Source organism: Anguilla rostrata, chromosome 3, assembly GCF_018555375.3.
Source record: "Anguilla rostrata isolate EN2019 chromosome 3, ASM1855537v3, whole genome shotgun sequence".
In the NCBI taxonomy this organism is placed as follows: domain Eukaryota; kingdom Metazoa; phylum Chordata; class Actinopteri; order Anguilliformes; family Anguillidae; genus Anguilla; species Anguilla rostrata.
In genome coordinates, this window is record NC_057935.1 from 64,819,867 (window position 1) to 64,835,633 (window position 15,767).

General features: G+C 49.1%; 1 protein-coding gene across 4 annotated transcripts in view; it reads right to left on the reverse strand.

Annotated features, from left to right (window-relative positions):
* The window catches only part of med12 (mediator complex subunit 12), a 30,097-nt gene that overhangs the window by 12,569 nt on the left and 1,761 nt on the right, over positions 1-15,767 (reverse strand). For all 4 annotated transcript variants that reach the window (XM_064329340.1, XM_064329338.1, XM_064329337.1 and 1 more), the window contains exons 3-26: positions 15,458-15,649; positions 14,899-15,058; positions 14,210-14,385; positions 12,855-12,965; positions 11,508-11,780; positions 10,737-10,883; positions 10,517-10,616; positions 9,822-9,958; positions 9,278-9,409; positions 8,813-8,939; positions 7,577-7,806; positions 7,413-7,472; positions 7,097-7,237; positions 6,572-6,716; positions 6,176-6,294; positions 5,845-5,988; positions 5,246-5,409; positions 4,756-4,887; positions 4,221-4,448; positions 3,426-3,570; positions 2,892-3,012; positions 1,494-1,604; positions 1,268-1,381; positions 674-813 (exon numbers count right to left, since the gene is read on the reverse strand). In XM_064329340.1, the coding sequence (XP_064185410.1) occupies positions 674-813; positions 1,268-1,381; positions 1,494-1,604; positions 2,892-3,012; positions 3,426-3,570; positions 4,221-4,448; positions 4,756-4,887; positions 5,246-5,409; positions 5,845-5,988; positions 6,176-6,294; positions 6,572-6,716; positions 7,097-7,237; positions 7,413-7,472; positions 7,577-7,806; positions 8,813-8,939; positions 9,278-9,409; positions 9,822-9,958; positions 10,517-10,616; positions 10,737-10,883; positions 11,508-11,780; positions 12,855-12,965; positions 14,210-14,385; positions 14,899-15,058; positions 15,458-15,649 (3,549 nt within the window). The remainder of the gene's footprint in view (positions 1-673; positions 814-1,267; positions 1,382-1,493; positions 1,605-2,891; positions 3,013-3,425; positions 3,571-4,220; positions 4,449-4,755; positions 4,888-5,245; positions 5,410-5,844; positions 5,989-6,175; positions 6,295-6,571; positions 6,717-7,096; positions 7,238-7,412; positions 7,473-7,576; positions 7,807-8,812; positions 8,940-9,277; positions 9,410-9,821; positions 9,959-10,516; positions 10,617-10,736; positions 10,884-11,507; positions 11,781-12,854; positions 12,966-14,209; positions 14,386-14,898; positions 15,059-15,457; positions 15,650-15,767) is intronic.

The following is a 15,767-nucleotide window of genomic DNA, read 5'->3' on the forward strand; positions in this document are numbered from 1 at the left end:
TCGTGGAGTTAGCGCCAGGTCAGGGAGTGAAACTGCGGCTTGAAACTGCCCATGAACAAGTTATTTTTTAACATGGTTTTATTAAAGAGAGACTCAGGAAACATTAGCCCACATTCCTAAATCTCATGCCAGCTCACATGTTGTGTTGTCATTTGGTTTCAATTATGATAAAAAGCAGAACCTACATGTGGTTCTGTGTTAATTCTTGTACGGGAACTTTGCACAACGAGCCGGTCAGGGTGGAATACTCCATCGGGACCCAGAGTGCACCGATGGGGACCCTGTGCTACAGGATGCTGCAGTCTTTCAGGTATTACATTAAACTACGGTTCCACCTCACTGTGGTCACTAAAGGCACAATGGAAAAAGCAACAGTGCAGAAAAAATGATTAAATTCACCCAGTTGTCTGCGTAAAACAGGCCAAACTAAAAACCTCCAAAGCAGCTGATTAGATAAGAAACACGCTGTGGCCTTCATTACCCTCCCAAGACCACTGCTGCTACAGACACCTCCGTTCTTCTCTGACCTTTCATGTTAAACAGAACCTGAATGCTGAATCCTGAATTCGCAGTAAGAGAAAAGATCTTCTCAGCTAAATCAACGTTGAACTCCGTAACAAGAGTGTGTGTGTGTGTGTGTGTGATGAGTATCTTCATCCGTGCTGGGTCTCACCTGCTGACAGATGCTCTTCAGCACGTACTTGGCGTACACGTCCAAGCTGGCCGTTTCTATGGAGACGGTGCGCCGGTCCTCGGCGATGTCCTCGAGGCCGGCGGGGTGGGAGAACCCCGATCCCTTCAGCTCCGCGTCTCCTGTGGAGGAAGAGGAAGAGGAAGCCCGCGGAGAAGGTCGCGTTAGGAACAGGAGATGCCCCAATGCGGTCCAGCCATTCCAACAGCATAAGTTCACACATTAAACACCGCATGTAGACCTGCTAGGGTTCCACTATTTTACAAGGCCTGTATGATTCAATAGGCATGCTCAACGTGTGCTTTCTGTGTAAGCCTCAAAATAAAGTAAAAAAATCAGGATTAATTATTACAAACGGATCCATTTTTTTAGCTAGATCACATGCAAGGAAGTAATTTTCTGCAGTATTCACTCAACTGCCAATCATGAAACTTGAATCAGACAACAAATAATCATAACAGAAGAGATTTACATAACAAAAATAAGCAAAGTAATTATATCTCATTTAGAAGAGGGGAAGGACACTGTGACCTTCTGCAGCAACATCACATTCTGTCACAAGGCGGCAGGTCTTACCCAGCATGAAGACGGCCTTCAGGACGGCAAACACGGCTCCGACGACAATGCTATTCTGCGAGGCGGCCAGCAGATGGCGATCACACGACGACCGGATCCCAACAGAAGCTTTATCTGGAGAGAAGATTTTCACAGAGATGAGCGCATGGTCTAGCCTGCGAAACGACGTTGCGGTTAAACACAGACGTACAGGAGCCGTAATGGCGACGGGTGCGGGCCGCGGTACCTGACTTGGTCCCGTCCTGAGGGCAGGGGTTGCGCTGGGGGGTCTTGAACAGGTGCAGGAGGATCCTGCACGTGAGTCTGGCCCCGGGTTCAGAGTCCTGCTCACTGCAGGCTGAGAGAAGCACACAGGGTCTTAGGCAGTGACTCTTACAGAAACAGACCAGGGCAAGAGAACAGCAGAACTGAGGCCAGTTCTAGACCTGGGAAGGAAAAGTTCTAGACTTCTTATCAGGGGCCGGTGAGTTCAAATCATGTAGGAGAGGGAAGGTTCAAGACTTGTTGTCAGGGGCCTGTGGGTTCAGGTCCTGTAGGAAAGGAAGTTCTAATTCTATCAGGACGCTATCAGGTCGTAGAAGATGTTTCCCAGGTACCAGTAAGGCCCAGCTACTCTAATGGGACAATGAGTGTACCCAATCCAAAAAGCACGGAAAGACGGCACGTCTGTGTCTGTAAGGAAAACACACGCCGTGTTGGCAACAGGCCCGGTTGCGAAACTTGGGAGACTTGTTCCTGGACTCACGAGCGTCTCGCAAACACCGGTGACGATTTCGCGGAAAAGCTGTGAAATAGCGTTATCTGCACGGAATTTGGCATGTAGCTGAGCCCCCCGAGCCGGACCGAGAGCGCGCCGGGGGGCCATATTCACGGCAGCGGTGAGCACATCTCTGGTAAAAACACCTCTGAATGGGCCGTTGTGCTCGCTGGCGCTGAGGGAATCGGCCCGTCTCCGGGCCAGCCAGGCCTCTGGCCGCGGCACAAAGCTCGGGCGGGCGGGTCGGCCGACGGGCCGCGGGATCAGACGGGCGGTCTGTTTGCCCCCCACCCGCCTCCAGACAGACCTGCTGCATGGCGAATATGTACCCTTTCCCTCGCACCAAAACAAAAATAGCAGGCGTCTGTGCTTCGGGCTGGTTCTGTGCATGCCGAGCGCCGCGTAGCAGTAAATCAAACTGTTCTGGGCTTTAAAAAAACAAAAAAATCGGCGTCAAACCGATTTCCATCTTTAGGGCGAGACAAAATAATCCTGAGAGGAAAAATGTTTTAGTCCTCGTGAAATACCCGATTCATTCGCCGTATTCAGCTGTACAAACTCAAGTGTGTTAAAAAAAAAAACGTATTTGGGAGCGGAAAGCCCAGAGCAAATGCAATTAAACGAGAAATGACCAGCACTCATATGATCTCAAAATAGTAAATGTTTTACTTATGACTAATACAGCAGTCTCAAGAGGCTTTTTGGAAATATTGCCTTCTCAAGAACAAGATGCAGCATGGCCAATTCATAAAAGCACATAGCTCAAAGTTGACTAATAACCCCCAGGGTCCAGTCCCTAAGACCCCCTCAAACAGATTTTTTCAGAAATTGCACAGAATCGGGAGGGCATCGAAAATGAGGACTAACCGGCGTTTAGGAGAGACGGGATGGCCACGCAACGAACCAGGTCCTCCAGGAGGAGGCACTGCCGGGCGATGAGGATGGCCACGAAGGTCGCCAGGGAGTCATGGAAGGAAAGGTCGCTCACCTAGAGATGACAGGCACAAGGGAGAAAGAGAGGTGACAAAATGGCTTCCACTGACACCATAAGTCATCAAAGCATCGGTGGGAAATGGCCGCCGTAGGTTTGCGCCAATGGAAAACTGTAAGGTCTCTGCGTATGAGCTCTGAGCTGTGTTCCAGAACTAAAAAGACTATGGGAACAGCTATTTGTTTACGAGTTCTGAGCCGAGTTCTAGAACCTGAAAGACTGTGACTATGGGAACTGTAACGTTTCTCTTTGGCTCTGAGTTCTGAGCCACGTTCTAGAACCTTAAGCTTATGGCTTATGAAGGTTGTCTTTCGTTTTTAAGGCGGTGAGGTGTGTTCCAGGAGCTGGGGCTGATGGGAAGGGAGCGCTCTGCCCCGTGGTCTCCGGGGCGCGGGGGCTTGCAGACTCACGTCCACGTTGCACAGCAGGTCGTTGAAGCCGCAGTTGCCGTTGTTGGACGAGCAGCAGAGGGCCTTGAGCACGCCGAGCCACTCGGCGCTCAGGGAGCGGCAGTACGCCGTCAGCTCCGCGCACAGGATGCCGATGTCGTTCACCCTGCCGGAGGGACACACGGCGTTACGGCCTCCATCTTTTTACATCCTCCATCTTTTTACACCATCCTCTTATCATACGCACTAACGCGGAGCCATAACCCACCACCAGGCCTCATCAGAATTACTGCCCTTGTGGTCACAGAAACTCCCAGGTTGACTTGAGGTTTCTCCTCACATTGTATAAGAAACATGATGCTATCAGCCCACAGGTTTTGCAAACAGCCCCTTTCCCAATAAAATGACCAAAGAAACACTTAAAAATGGCTCTGGCCTTGTGTTAATTTAGCTGGTTGTGGCAGTGCTAGTTTAATTCACAATGAAGCCACAGCCTTTCCATGAGAGCTTAGACAGTTACATGGTTCTACCAAAAATGAAATGAGAAAGCTCAAGAATGCAGTCTTTGCTTTATGCAGAATAGCAGATTAAACACACAAAATTACTTTTTTCAAACATTAAAAAAACAAAAGTTTTAGTACAAAGCCATTTCAAAACTATAAAGCCTTTATACTCAACAGTACAGCATCTAGCAAACTATACTATCTGTAGATCCAATGCTCCAGATATGCAGCAGCACATCCCGCTCACATAAGCCATCCCTGTCCTCAGGCCAGACAGTGTTTTAAACGGAGTGTGTTTTAGGAAAATGCTTGCCTCTCGGGGTCGCGGTGGTCCACACACACGTCCATCAGCACGTTGCACACGAAGCTGTAGCGGTTGGCGGGGCTGTCGTTGAGGATCTTCCCCACCATGGAGTGGTTGAAGTTCTGCGCTGAGGGGTTGGCGATGGTCTCCATCATGAACACGGGGTCCCACAGCATGTTGGAGTCGGACGGGTCGATGTTGCAGTAGATCGAGTTCTTCACCTTAGAGCAGAATTCACTGCCACAAAGAATAAAACATGTTACATGCACAGACCTGAATCTCAACAGAACTCCATTGCTAAAGAATAGCTTAAATAAATAAAAAAATATTTTAAATCCGACCACAATCGCAGTGGTCCATTATCATTTTTATTCATTTTATTCAACCAGGTAGGCCATCTGTACTTATTTGTAGCCACAACCTAGGGAACTAGTGAGTGGGGAGCCCCAGGGATTCAGCAGCCAATCAGCAGACGGGTAATTTTGATCAGGATAGGATGCTAACACAGCAGCTCTTTTGAGAAGAGCTCAGTTTAGCACTTTACCTGAAGATCTCCCCGAACTTGCTCTTGAGGTGGCTGCAGGAGGTGTACAGGTCGTACAGGTAGGCCAGGATGCAACGCTCGGCGGAGGAGCAGTCCGCGGGGTTCACCCCCGATTTCACCACGATGCGCAGCCTGAGGGAGGGAAAGCGTACGCCGCACGCGCCTTCACTCAACACTGCTCTCATCAGCACTGAACACAGCGCCTTCACTGAACACTCAACACCGCGGATTCGCTCAGCAGCACACAACACAGTAACCTTTACTCAACACTATGGATTCAATCATCAGCACTAAACACAGTGAGCTAGCCTTTACACAAAACCACGTATTCACTCATCAACACTGAACACAGTGGGTTAGACCACAGAAAAACTGCATTATTAGTAATCTACATGTATACATACAGACTGGCACTTGACACGTATATATTGCACTGTACAGTGACAGCTGCAGTTTTTGGTGTGCTGTGTTGGGTAGGGGTGAGGCGTACCCGTCGAACACCTGAGCCGTCTGGTCGGGGTTGAGGATGAGGCAGGAGTGGTACCGCCTCAGCACGGCCACGATACACAGGCACAGCCCCGTGGTATAGCTGCCCACCAGGCTGGAGGACTTCAACAGCAGCTCCGCCTCCACCAGGCTCAGCTCGTTCAGCAGCTGCAGAAGAAGACGTGTGTGCAAACACACGCGGACACATACACACGCACGCACGCAGACACACGCATGCACACGTACACAGACATAAACACGCACACATACACACACGCACACGGACCCATACACACACAAACAGGCAGAAGAGAGATGAGCACACACAAGTACGGAGGATACATTGGCAAACAAACGCGCGCACGCAGCAGTGAGCATACACACACTCCCACACAGAACAATCTGTCTCAGCCTGAAACACGTGTAACAGGCAAGTCTGAAAAGAACATGAGCAGGAGCCAGTATGAAGCTATAGCACACATACTGACAGACAGAGCACACGCGCACACGCGCACACACGCACACACGCACACACGCACACACGCACACACGCACACACGCACACACACAACCACACAACCACACGTGAATGACGCTCGGCACCTGAATGGCGAAGTCGATGAGGCCGCTGATGTTGAGAGAGTACTCCATGAGGTCAAAGATAAACTGGATGTGTTGAACCAGGGGCAGGTGGTAGGACATCCCTAAGGCAAAGCTGGTGATTTGTTCCAGAACGTTCCTGGACACCTGTTAGGAAAAATCCATTAAGCAACCTTTCAGACAATAGTGATTAACAATTTTGTTTAGAATAATAGTCAAGTGAAATAAATCCTGTGACAATCTGCAAATAGCACTTGGTTTTAAAGCAAACTGAAATCAGTATGAAACGCTATTTGTGCGTATGCATGCATATGTGTGTGTGTGTGTGTCTGACCTGAGAGGTGACCTGGTGCTGGTCAAAGTGAGAGAGGTGCTGGAATTTGGAGAAAATGTCTTCGGCAGTAGGAAAGGCCTCCGGTTTACTCCTCTTCCTCTTCTGGCCTTCCTCTCCCCCTGGTGCAAGGGAGCGCATGAAGGAGGCGTACAGGATTAAACGAGAACGTCACAGCGAGCCATTTCTGCACATGCGCACCAACAAGACAGCTCAGCAGTTCTTCACGGTTCAACATCACTACCACTGTTCCCAAAAACAAGGCTTTTTCTTAAAAAAATGACTTTAACGGTTCTGAAAGTTACTAGGGGCCCGTACTCATCGTATGGAAGCGGCGGAAGAAAGCCCTTTCTTTAGTTTCTAGCTAGTTAGCTAGCTTCAGTTTCAGGACTCCCTTACCAGTTTCGGCTGTGCTCTTGCGGTTCAGAACTTTCAGGATGTCTTTGGTGATTCTCTTGATGGTGTGCCGAGCCTCGTCCCGCTGCTTCCCCACGCCATACAGGACCACCAGCCGCTGGTTACACTCGTGACTGGCGCTCTCCTCCTGGGGACGAGAGCTTGCGTTACCGCTACACTGACCCCTGCTGGCCAGGCAGATTCACTGCAGCCACATAATACACCATGACCATACACAACACTGCCAAAACACATTACAACCACAAACTACACTATAGTCACATACTTCAGCCATGTTACAAGAACATGCTACACTACAGCCACATACTACAGCCAATGCTGCCTGACAGCAACAGGAATAACAGCAGTGAGGCCACAACAAGCTGTCAAACACTGACTCATTTGAGACTACCCAAACATTTTGCTCTGCAGAGCAAATAAATATGACTACTAACAGTTAATGTCAAACGCCTCATTTTGGGGTTCCCACTCCAGTGTACTAAAGCAGTGAGAACGCTCAGGGCTCACCTGGGGGATGGGGAAGTGGGTGGCGTACTGGATGTGACGGGGGTGTTCATACACAGGGGGGTAGCCAGAGTCCAGACCCTTTTCCTTCACACTGTTTTTCCCATCCTGCTCTGGGGCCGGTTTCTCCGGAGAGGAAAACATCTGCAGGATTAGGAAGGGAAAACAGCTTTTTTCAGCACTGAAAATTCCAGCTCCAAATAAAATCATTCCATTCATCCGGTCAGTTTCACTGGACCAATATTTGGTTTCAACAGTTTGCTATGGCTAAAAATGTAGGGTTTTTACTGAATTTAAGAGAGGCACAACATTCCTTTACCTCATCAAAATTAGCGCTTGAATTGTGATCGATCTCCATTGACTCTGACAGACCAGTGTCCTGTTGGGAAGAGAGAAAAGAAAATTGTATCAAACAACCAAATTTGACAGATCTTATTTTAAAGCAAGGTCCGACAGAAAGTGAGAGCTCAACGTGTCACGCACCTCCATCTTGACGCCGCTCCCCACCTCCTGGTCCTTGCGCTCCGATTCGTCCGCCGGCTCGTCGCTGGGCGAGCGGGGGCGGGGCAGGTGGGCGTCGGAGGCCAGGTCGCCGCGGGAGATGAGCGTGCACATGTAGATGTTGTGCGAGAAGACGTCGTGCCGGATGAGCTCGCAGAAGAGGAGCACCAGGTTGGAGAACTCCACGCGCTCGCTCTCGTTCCCGGGCTCGGCTGAAGACAGAGGCCAACGGTCACACAACAAGCCCTGCAGTACACCTGCTTTACCTCCAAATTAGGCCAACGGTCACAAAGCAAGCCCTGCAGTACAACTGCTTTATCTCCAAATTAGGCCAACGGTCACACAGCAAGCCCTGCAGTACAACTGCTTTACCTCCAAATTAAGCAAGCCTACTACAAAATCACAAGCCCTGTGCAGTACAAAATGCTTTACACTTCAAACAGGAGGAATCCAAAGCCTGAATAAATGTATTCTTAGAAATTACAATGTCCACATATCAAGCTCCTGTAATAAACTGTTTACTCAATTAGGCCAACGGTCACACAGCAAGCCCTGCAATACAACTGCTATTCCTCCAAATTAGGCCAATGGTCACACAACAAGCCCTGTAATACACCTGCTTTACCTCCAAATTAGGCCAACGATCACACAACAAGCCCAGTAGTACAACTGCTTTACCTCCAAATTAGGCCAACGGTCACACAACAAGCCCTGCAGTACAACTGCTTTACCTCCAAATTAGGCCAACGATCACACAACAAGCCCAGTAGTACAACTGCTTTACCTCCAAATTAGGCCAACGGTCACACAGCAAGCCCTGTAATACAACTGCTTTACCTCCAAATTAAGCAAGCCATTACTTTTTTATTCATTTGAAATTTTTCACAAGGCACACTGGTTGGGAAACATCAGGCTTAAGAATGTGTGTTACAATGTATTTTCATGACAGAAGAGGAAATCCAAACTAGCAATAAATAATTATTTATTAGAAATTACAATTAGTATCACATTGTCAGAGCTTTGCCTTTTGTAATAATATCATTTTATATATGTACTATACAGATAAATTGAAACAACTGACAATGATGATCATAAAATGACATTTACATGACATTTTATAAGCTTTATTAATGCAGGGAGTTCCCACAGAAACCACCCCGCCACAGACATGTAAGACACGTGTGAGTGAAAGCGTGTAACGGCAGAAGCAGAACGCACTGAGAGTGGGGGCCTGCGTGTCCAGGAACTGCAGCAGAACGTCCTGGAAGACGGGCAGGGTAGCAGCCGAGAGGGAACCCGAGGACACCGAACCCTTCTCGTCCACCACCTCCGATTCCCCGCACCGCTGAGAGGACGGACGGACAGAGAGACAGACGGAAGAACAGACAGAGAGAGAGAGAGAGAGACAGACAGACAGGTTAGCCTTACACCACACTCCCAAAACCCATCCTTTCCCAGCTTCGAGTGACTCATGGCGAAGCGGGGGGGTGGGGGGGTAAACTGTCAGCCGTGTCGTCTGCCCGCGGTCATTCGGCACATCTGTGCGATCAGGCGTCTGTGCGTCCGCCCGCTCCCCTTCGGAAAGGGACAGGATGACGCACGGCCGTGCTCGGAATGGCACGGACGGCCTCCTCCGGCCGGGGGGGGGGGTGGCGGGGGGCAGGGGGCAGAGACGTGACTCACCTCGGCTTCGATCTCCGCCTGCCTCTTCTCCAGCAGCTTGGCCACCACCATGGCCCTGTGCCGGCCCGACCTCTTACAGCACACCGCCCACTCGCACAGCAGCGTTACCACGGCGTCGTCATCCGGAGTCATCTGAGCGACCGCGGAAACACACGCCCACCGTCAGCATTTCCGCTCTTCAGCGGTGCGCACCACCATCCCGGGACTCCACGTCATTGCTTTATACTGGTAAAGCTCTATGAGCTCGGTATGGAAAAGGCTCAGTACATATCCCACATAATTTGAGCCTCACCATACAATTCCTCACCCTAATCCTCTCTAGCCAGACAAAATGTCTCGCAGGAGTATTCAAAATGAAATGAAATCCGTTGCTAAATTCTCGCCTATTTTACCCTTCAGTAAATTTCAAATCCCAATTTCTACAAGCCTAGAAGATTGGACTTGGCCTGGTAACTCTCAAAGACCGGATGTTTTCAACGAGAGCCATTGTAAAATAAAAGGTTCAGTGTGTGACAGGGGAGGGAGGGGTGCTGGAGGAGCCCACCTCGTGCCCATCCTTGCTCTGTCCCGACCCGAATATTCGGTTGTAGAGGGAGTCCAGGGAGTTGCTGAAGTCGGACTTCTCAAAGCTGTGGTTGTCCAGCACCTCCAGGGTGTGCAGGACCCGCCCTATCGTGAAGCCTGGTCACACAGAGGGGGAGGGGCTATTAATAATAGCTGTGTCTAGACAGATGAGCACTTAGTGGTTACACTGAAAAATCATTGCAAAATGAACTAATATAGTCATACATTGACCTGTATATTGACATCACTTGGGTGAGGTAAAACTCAGAAAATACACAGCCATGCACATGCCACAACATCTACTCTGAACATCATTTCATAATTTGACATCTTGATATTTCTGGATATAAATAGAGAACGCAGAACTGTATAGGCAGACTTACACTCAAAGGCTTTGCTGCAGTGCTTTCAAATGAACTAATGAAATAATCATGTGCAATTAAGCCAGGGAACTTGGCTGATATTAAAGGCGATTCCCAATTCTTACATAATCGTGAACATGTGTTTTCCTGGGAAATCCGGGGAACTATTTAAAACACCCATAAATACCTAACCAAGAAGCTATGCGCTTGGTGAAGAATTACTATAAAGGGGTCTAGATTTGAAGCTTCAATAAATAATTACCATAGTTCCTTAGCGAAAAAATGAAATTAGTTTAGGCCCACGCACACGTACCGGCTGTGGTTTCCTGGCATTTGTCGAAAGACCACCTGAACTCCACGGCCTGGCCCCTCTCCTTAATCTGCTCCTCGATCTCCCTCACCTTAGTGCGCACCTGAAACGACAGCAGGTCACCACACAGTCAATGTGCCAATCGGCACGCCGCCACAACTTCAAAAAGACCCGCATCGTGAGATAGCACACGGCTAACGTGCTAGCGCTTACGGGAGCCCACCTGCTGGGTGAAGGTGCCGTTGCCCCCGGGCATGGGCAGGTTGGACGGGGCGATGGGCAGCAAGTCCAGCGGGGAGCCCGTTTTGTTCCTGCTGTCTGTGAGCGAGTAGTGCCAAACCAGGGCACTGGGACAGCACAGCACGATGCTCTGCAAGGGTACAGGGTGCATTCGCTCAACATTAGCACTTTATAAGTGTGTATAAAGCATCACAGCGGACCTGAGTTTAGAACTTTAGAGTACCCTCCGAAGCTGCTTTCACATAAAGACAACAGAACATTGCATACTAACTGTTCCAGAAATCCAGTGGCGCTACTTGTTCACATAATATTTCATCGGGTTGATAGCATTCACTAATAATGATGCTAGTAGGCTATCTGTTGTGGGAACAAGCTTGAAAGGGTTAGGGAAACTGGCTAAAGTTCGCCAACAAGTTTACTACTGACAAAAAAAGAGTCTAAACAGTCAACATCCTGTCAAATTTCTAAGGTCTACCTAAAGGATCTTTGTATAACTATGGCAAATGCCCGGAGCAGGAATGCGGACTCCAGCTCTCAATCGCACAGGCCCTTAGCAGGAAAGTTCCGGAACACTTCCAGGTAATGCTGTATGTGTGTAAAGGACTAGATACTGCAGACCCAGCACAATTTAGTTCTACAAACACCTCTAAGAAGTAACACAGCATTACTGTATTACTGTAACACAGACAGAGGGGCGATAACTAGGAGCGGGATCCAATAGGAGAGAGTCATAAGAAAGACGGGCGTGTCGTACCTGCAGCATGCAGCTGAGCCCAAACACCAGCGGTCGGTGCTGGGGGCAGATGTAGAAGTCTGTGAAGGGCGTCTGGGGTTGACTGCCCCCTGCTGGCTGGGAGGTTGGCGTCGGAGGCAGAGCGTTGCCCGGCTGCGCCGAAATGCCATGGGGCTGGTGACCCCCCGTACCAGCCCCCCCGCTCCCGTCCGTTAGCAGCAAGTTGAGCCGGCGCGTGCAGAAGTAGGCCAGCCGTCTGGACAGGTAGGCAGACTGCACAAACTCGCCAGAGTACTGGAGAACACACAGAGTGGGGAGGGGCACTCATCAGAGGTGGAAAGTCCAGGTCCGGAAAGTAAAAGTCGTTCCCAGTATTTTGTTTGAATAACCGGGATTAGCTAATTAGTGCAATTCTTCAGGAGGTGGAGCTAATTAGTGAAATCAGCTTGCTGAGTTCATGGGTGAAAGAAACACATGGCAGGACTTTCTGACCCCTGGATTTTCCACCTCTTGGCGTTCACTCACGATGTGAACAGTAGCCTCTAACACAGGGCTCAATCAAAGCTGCTATAAAGAGCACACGAGCGTGGGAGGGGAGTCGTGCCTTGAAGGAATAATTCACACAAAAACATTCAGAAGGTTTTTACACTGCAGAAGATACTGCAAATAGCCAGAGCATGACACATACAGTGCTCTGCAAAACAAACAAAAGAGAGCTCCTAAGATTCTGACAAACAGCATGTGAAGACATTGGCAAGAAGAACCACACGTGTGTTACACCAAAAGTATTTAAGAATTAACCATCTATACACGAGTAGGCATATATCCTCTGTCAATCAAGAAATTTAGCAAGTGATTGCGACGTTCCAGTCTTCAACATTTCATCTGCAGAGAACGCCCTCAGCCATTTTTACGCTTCTCTTGCCACACGCACCCACAGTTAATCCCAGAGTCATTTTCTGATGCCTATGAGACGGGGGTGAAATGCATGCTGGGAATGTTACCACAGTGCCACATCAGAAGACTGGTTTTACTGGCCACAACAAAATGCAAAATAAGTTTGAATTACAGCTCGACTTAAAACAAATCAAGCCATATTTGGAATAGATTACAACCACAGAAAACAGATGTATCATACTGCGCCTGAACTAAGAGTGGTGACTTAGTCATTCGCGTTAAACATCCAAAGGTTTCTCTGTCCCAGGTGCAGAAGCCTATGGAAAACCCAACCAAAACTTTCAGCCATTTTAAATCAGAGCGTGGCTTCTTCACAAAGTGTACATTACTCATGGAAGCAGCCATGTGAGAGTAAACAGAGCAGGAGGACATGTGCAAATCCCAGACTCCTCCAGGGTCTGGACACTCTACCTGCAGCAGAAGAGGGAGCAGCAGCTTCAGTAACTCATCCTCGCCCGGCCTGATCTTCTCGAAGCACTCCAGCACCCAGGTCAGGAACTCGTGCCTGTCCAGCATGCCGTCCTACATGGAGAGAGCAGACCATTACCTCACTCTGACAGCGAACATTAGGAGCATGACTGCAGGCCATGCAAGTGGACAAAAGAGAAGCAGGCTGACTGAAGCAGGTCAGCACCATTGACATTTACAGCATGCTGACCCAGGCAAGCAGTCAACCTGAAGCACATCAGCGCATGCACACACATTACCCCAGGAGTATCTCCTCAGCTTCAGCCAATCAGTTCAAAAGAAGCAGCGTCCATCTCAGAACCTATGCAATTCTACTGCAAACAACACACTAAAAAGCTACAGGTATTCTGTCAACTTCATCAGCCATTAACATTAACGTTAGCAGAAAAGGTTGCAGTAACACTGTCAAACAACTGTGCAAATAATTTTAACTGCATAACAAACAATAAGTACCTGAAGAATAACTGGTAAAATGGTACTAGCAATCTTAATAACTTCCAAAATAAATCATTTAGCTGCCCTGCATCTAAAAATAGCCAGCCAAATACAGTGGCCCAAAAATGTTTTGTTTAGCGGACTGACTAATCTGCGATGAACTGGAATAGAAAATACACAGGATGTCAAAGATATACAACATGATAGCGCAGACTAAACAGAACAAGAAATCACCAGGCTAGCAGAACAATTAGGCTAACCCTTGTGCATGTGTTTACCGTGCTAATACACGTATCTTCCTATCACCCTATCTTTCACTGCTGCTGGTGATACCGCACTGCTGTGCAGCAGAAACAAGGTAAAAAATACAAAACAAAAAAACCTGGTCAAAAGACTTGGTAACTGGATGCCTTTCAATCCGTTTCCCTTTCATTACACATCACAGTGGGGGAGGAGGCAGAAACCTCCACAGCTCATTACCAGCAGTCTCTCCCAAACAGCGCTGTTGTGCTGAAAACCAGCAGACGAGAAGGCGTCTGTGCCAGAGCAAGCCGTTGCGTCACCGGCATAACGCAAACACAAGCTGTCGAGTTAAAGGGGACAGGATGGCAAAGGGTGCATTTCAAAGCTGTGGTCACACGGTTCGCCCCGAAACACTGCCTCTGATCAAGAAAGACATTTTTCCCCTTCTGTCGACACTGCCCACTGAAACACAGCTGGTCTAAGACGCAAGTTTCAAACCTCACATTTTCATTTTTCTCTTTCCTTCTTTCTTTCCGACGTGCTGCATCTGATCTCAGCAGCGAAACGCAGCCCGAACACGCCTCGGGCGAAAACAATAGCGGAGAGAAAGGGCAGCTGACCTGGAACATGAACATGGCCAGCTTCTCGTTGTATTCCCACTGCCTCAGGGCGGTCTCCACCTCGGCGGGCGTGGCCGGCAGGGGCGAGGCGCAGCCCTGGCTGGGGGACTGCCGGTAGAACTCGGCCACCTTCTGCAGCTGCTCCCACAGGTACTTAGTGATGATCTGAGTCCACTCTGCCAAGGAGAAACAAGAGTCGTGACCAACTCACTGCACTGCGACCGGGCGGCCTCACGCAGCAACAGTGCGGTTCCACACAGCGACCGCGTGGCCGCACACAGTGACCACACAGCCACGCACAGCGATGCGCACAGTCTCAGGCAGCGACCGCGCAGTCCCACACAGGGCCCACTCATGCCCACAAAGGGACCACTCATGCCCACAAAGGGCCCACTCATGCCCCACACAGGGCCCACTCATGCCCCACACAGGGCCCACTCAGCCCCACACAGGGCCCACTCAGCCCTACACAGGGACAACTCAGCCCTACACAGGGCCCACTCATCCCACACAGCGATCACTCATCCCCACCAGGGCCACAGCCCACAGGACAACTCACCAGCTCCCCACACAGTAACCACTCAGCCCCACACAGCAGGCCCAGCCATAGTGCAAAGCCCACTCAATGAATGTACATACACTCATAATAAAACTGAAAAGTCACTCAGAATTAAAGAGTGTGGGCTGACCTATGCAGGGGTCGATGACGTGCCGTTTCTTCACTTTGGTCTCGGTTATTGCTGCATAGTACGCACAGGTCATTTTTATCATCCAGGCGGAGCGCATGACTGGAACTGTGTACTTGGCCAAGTAGCCAAACACCTCTTCCTTTTTACTGAAGATGGGAACCTGGCCCACAGGGAAAAACAAACAAGCACACACACTCACATTAGAGATTGCTATGGAGCAGGAGCACACGCTTAAGTGTACTGTGACTGCATGCATAAACGATACCACAAAATAATGGCCCATGGCACATAACTTGAGCACTAGATCATAACACGTGGCCCTACAATTAGTGAAATCAAAGCAGACATATAACCAGGCTGGTTCAAACATAATCCACAGTATGCTATACATAAAAGAGACCGTTTAAGATAGGTTAGCAAAGAGATATTTGAAATTGTCTTTGTACCACATGTAGGCCCCTGAAAAGAATATCAGTGCAGCATGGCCATTTCAAAACAAATGAATAAATCTTTTTGTAAAAGCATAATGCAATTATGATTCCAGCAATATAGCCAATACCTTCTTAGCCAGCTGGGTGAGAGGCTTGGTTCCAGCCAGGTCGGTGAACCAGTTATTTATGGAGCTCTGAGACCGTGCGGTGACCAGCCAAAAATTGTCCTTCTGGTTCACCTGCGGCTTACGCTTCCCCGTATCAGGAAAGGTGTTGCATCGTAGCTTCTCTGCAATGATGCTGCTGAAGTTGGAACTGATCTGTGAAAGCGAGGGATCAACAATGTCTGTAAGCAACAGGTACTTTGCATGAGAGGCACAGGAGGTCAATGGATCAACTACAGCTTAAAAAGGCACGTCTGTTGACATCATTTATACA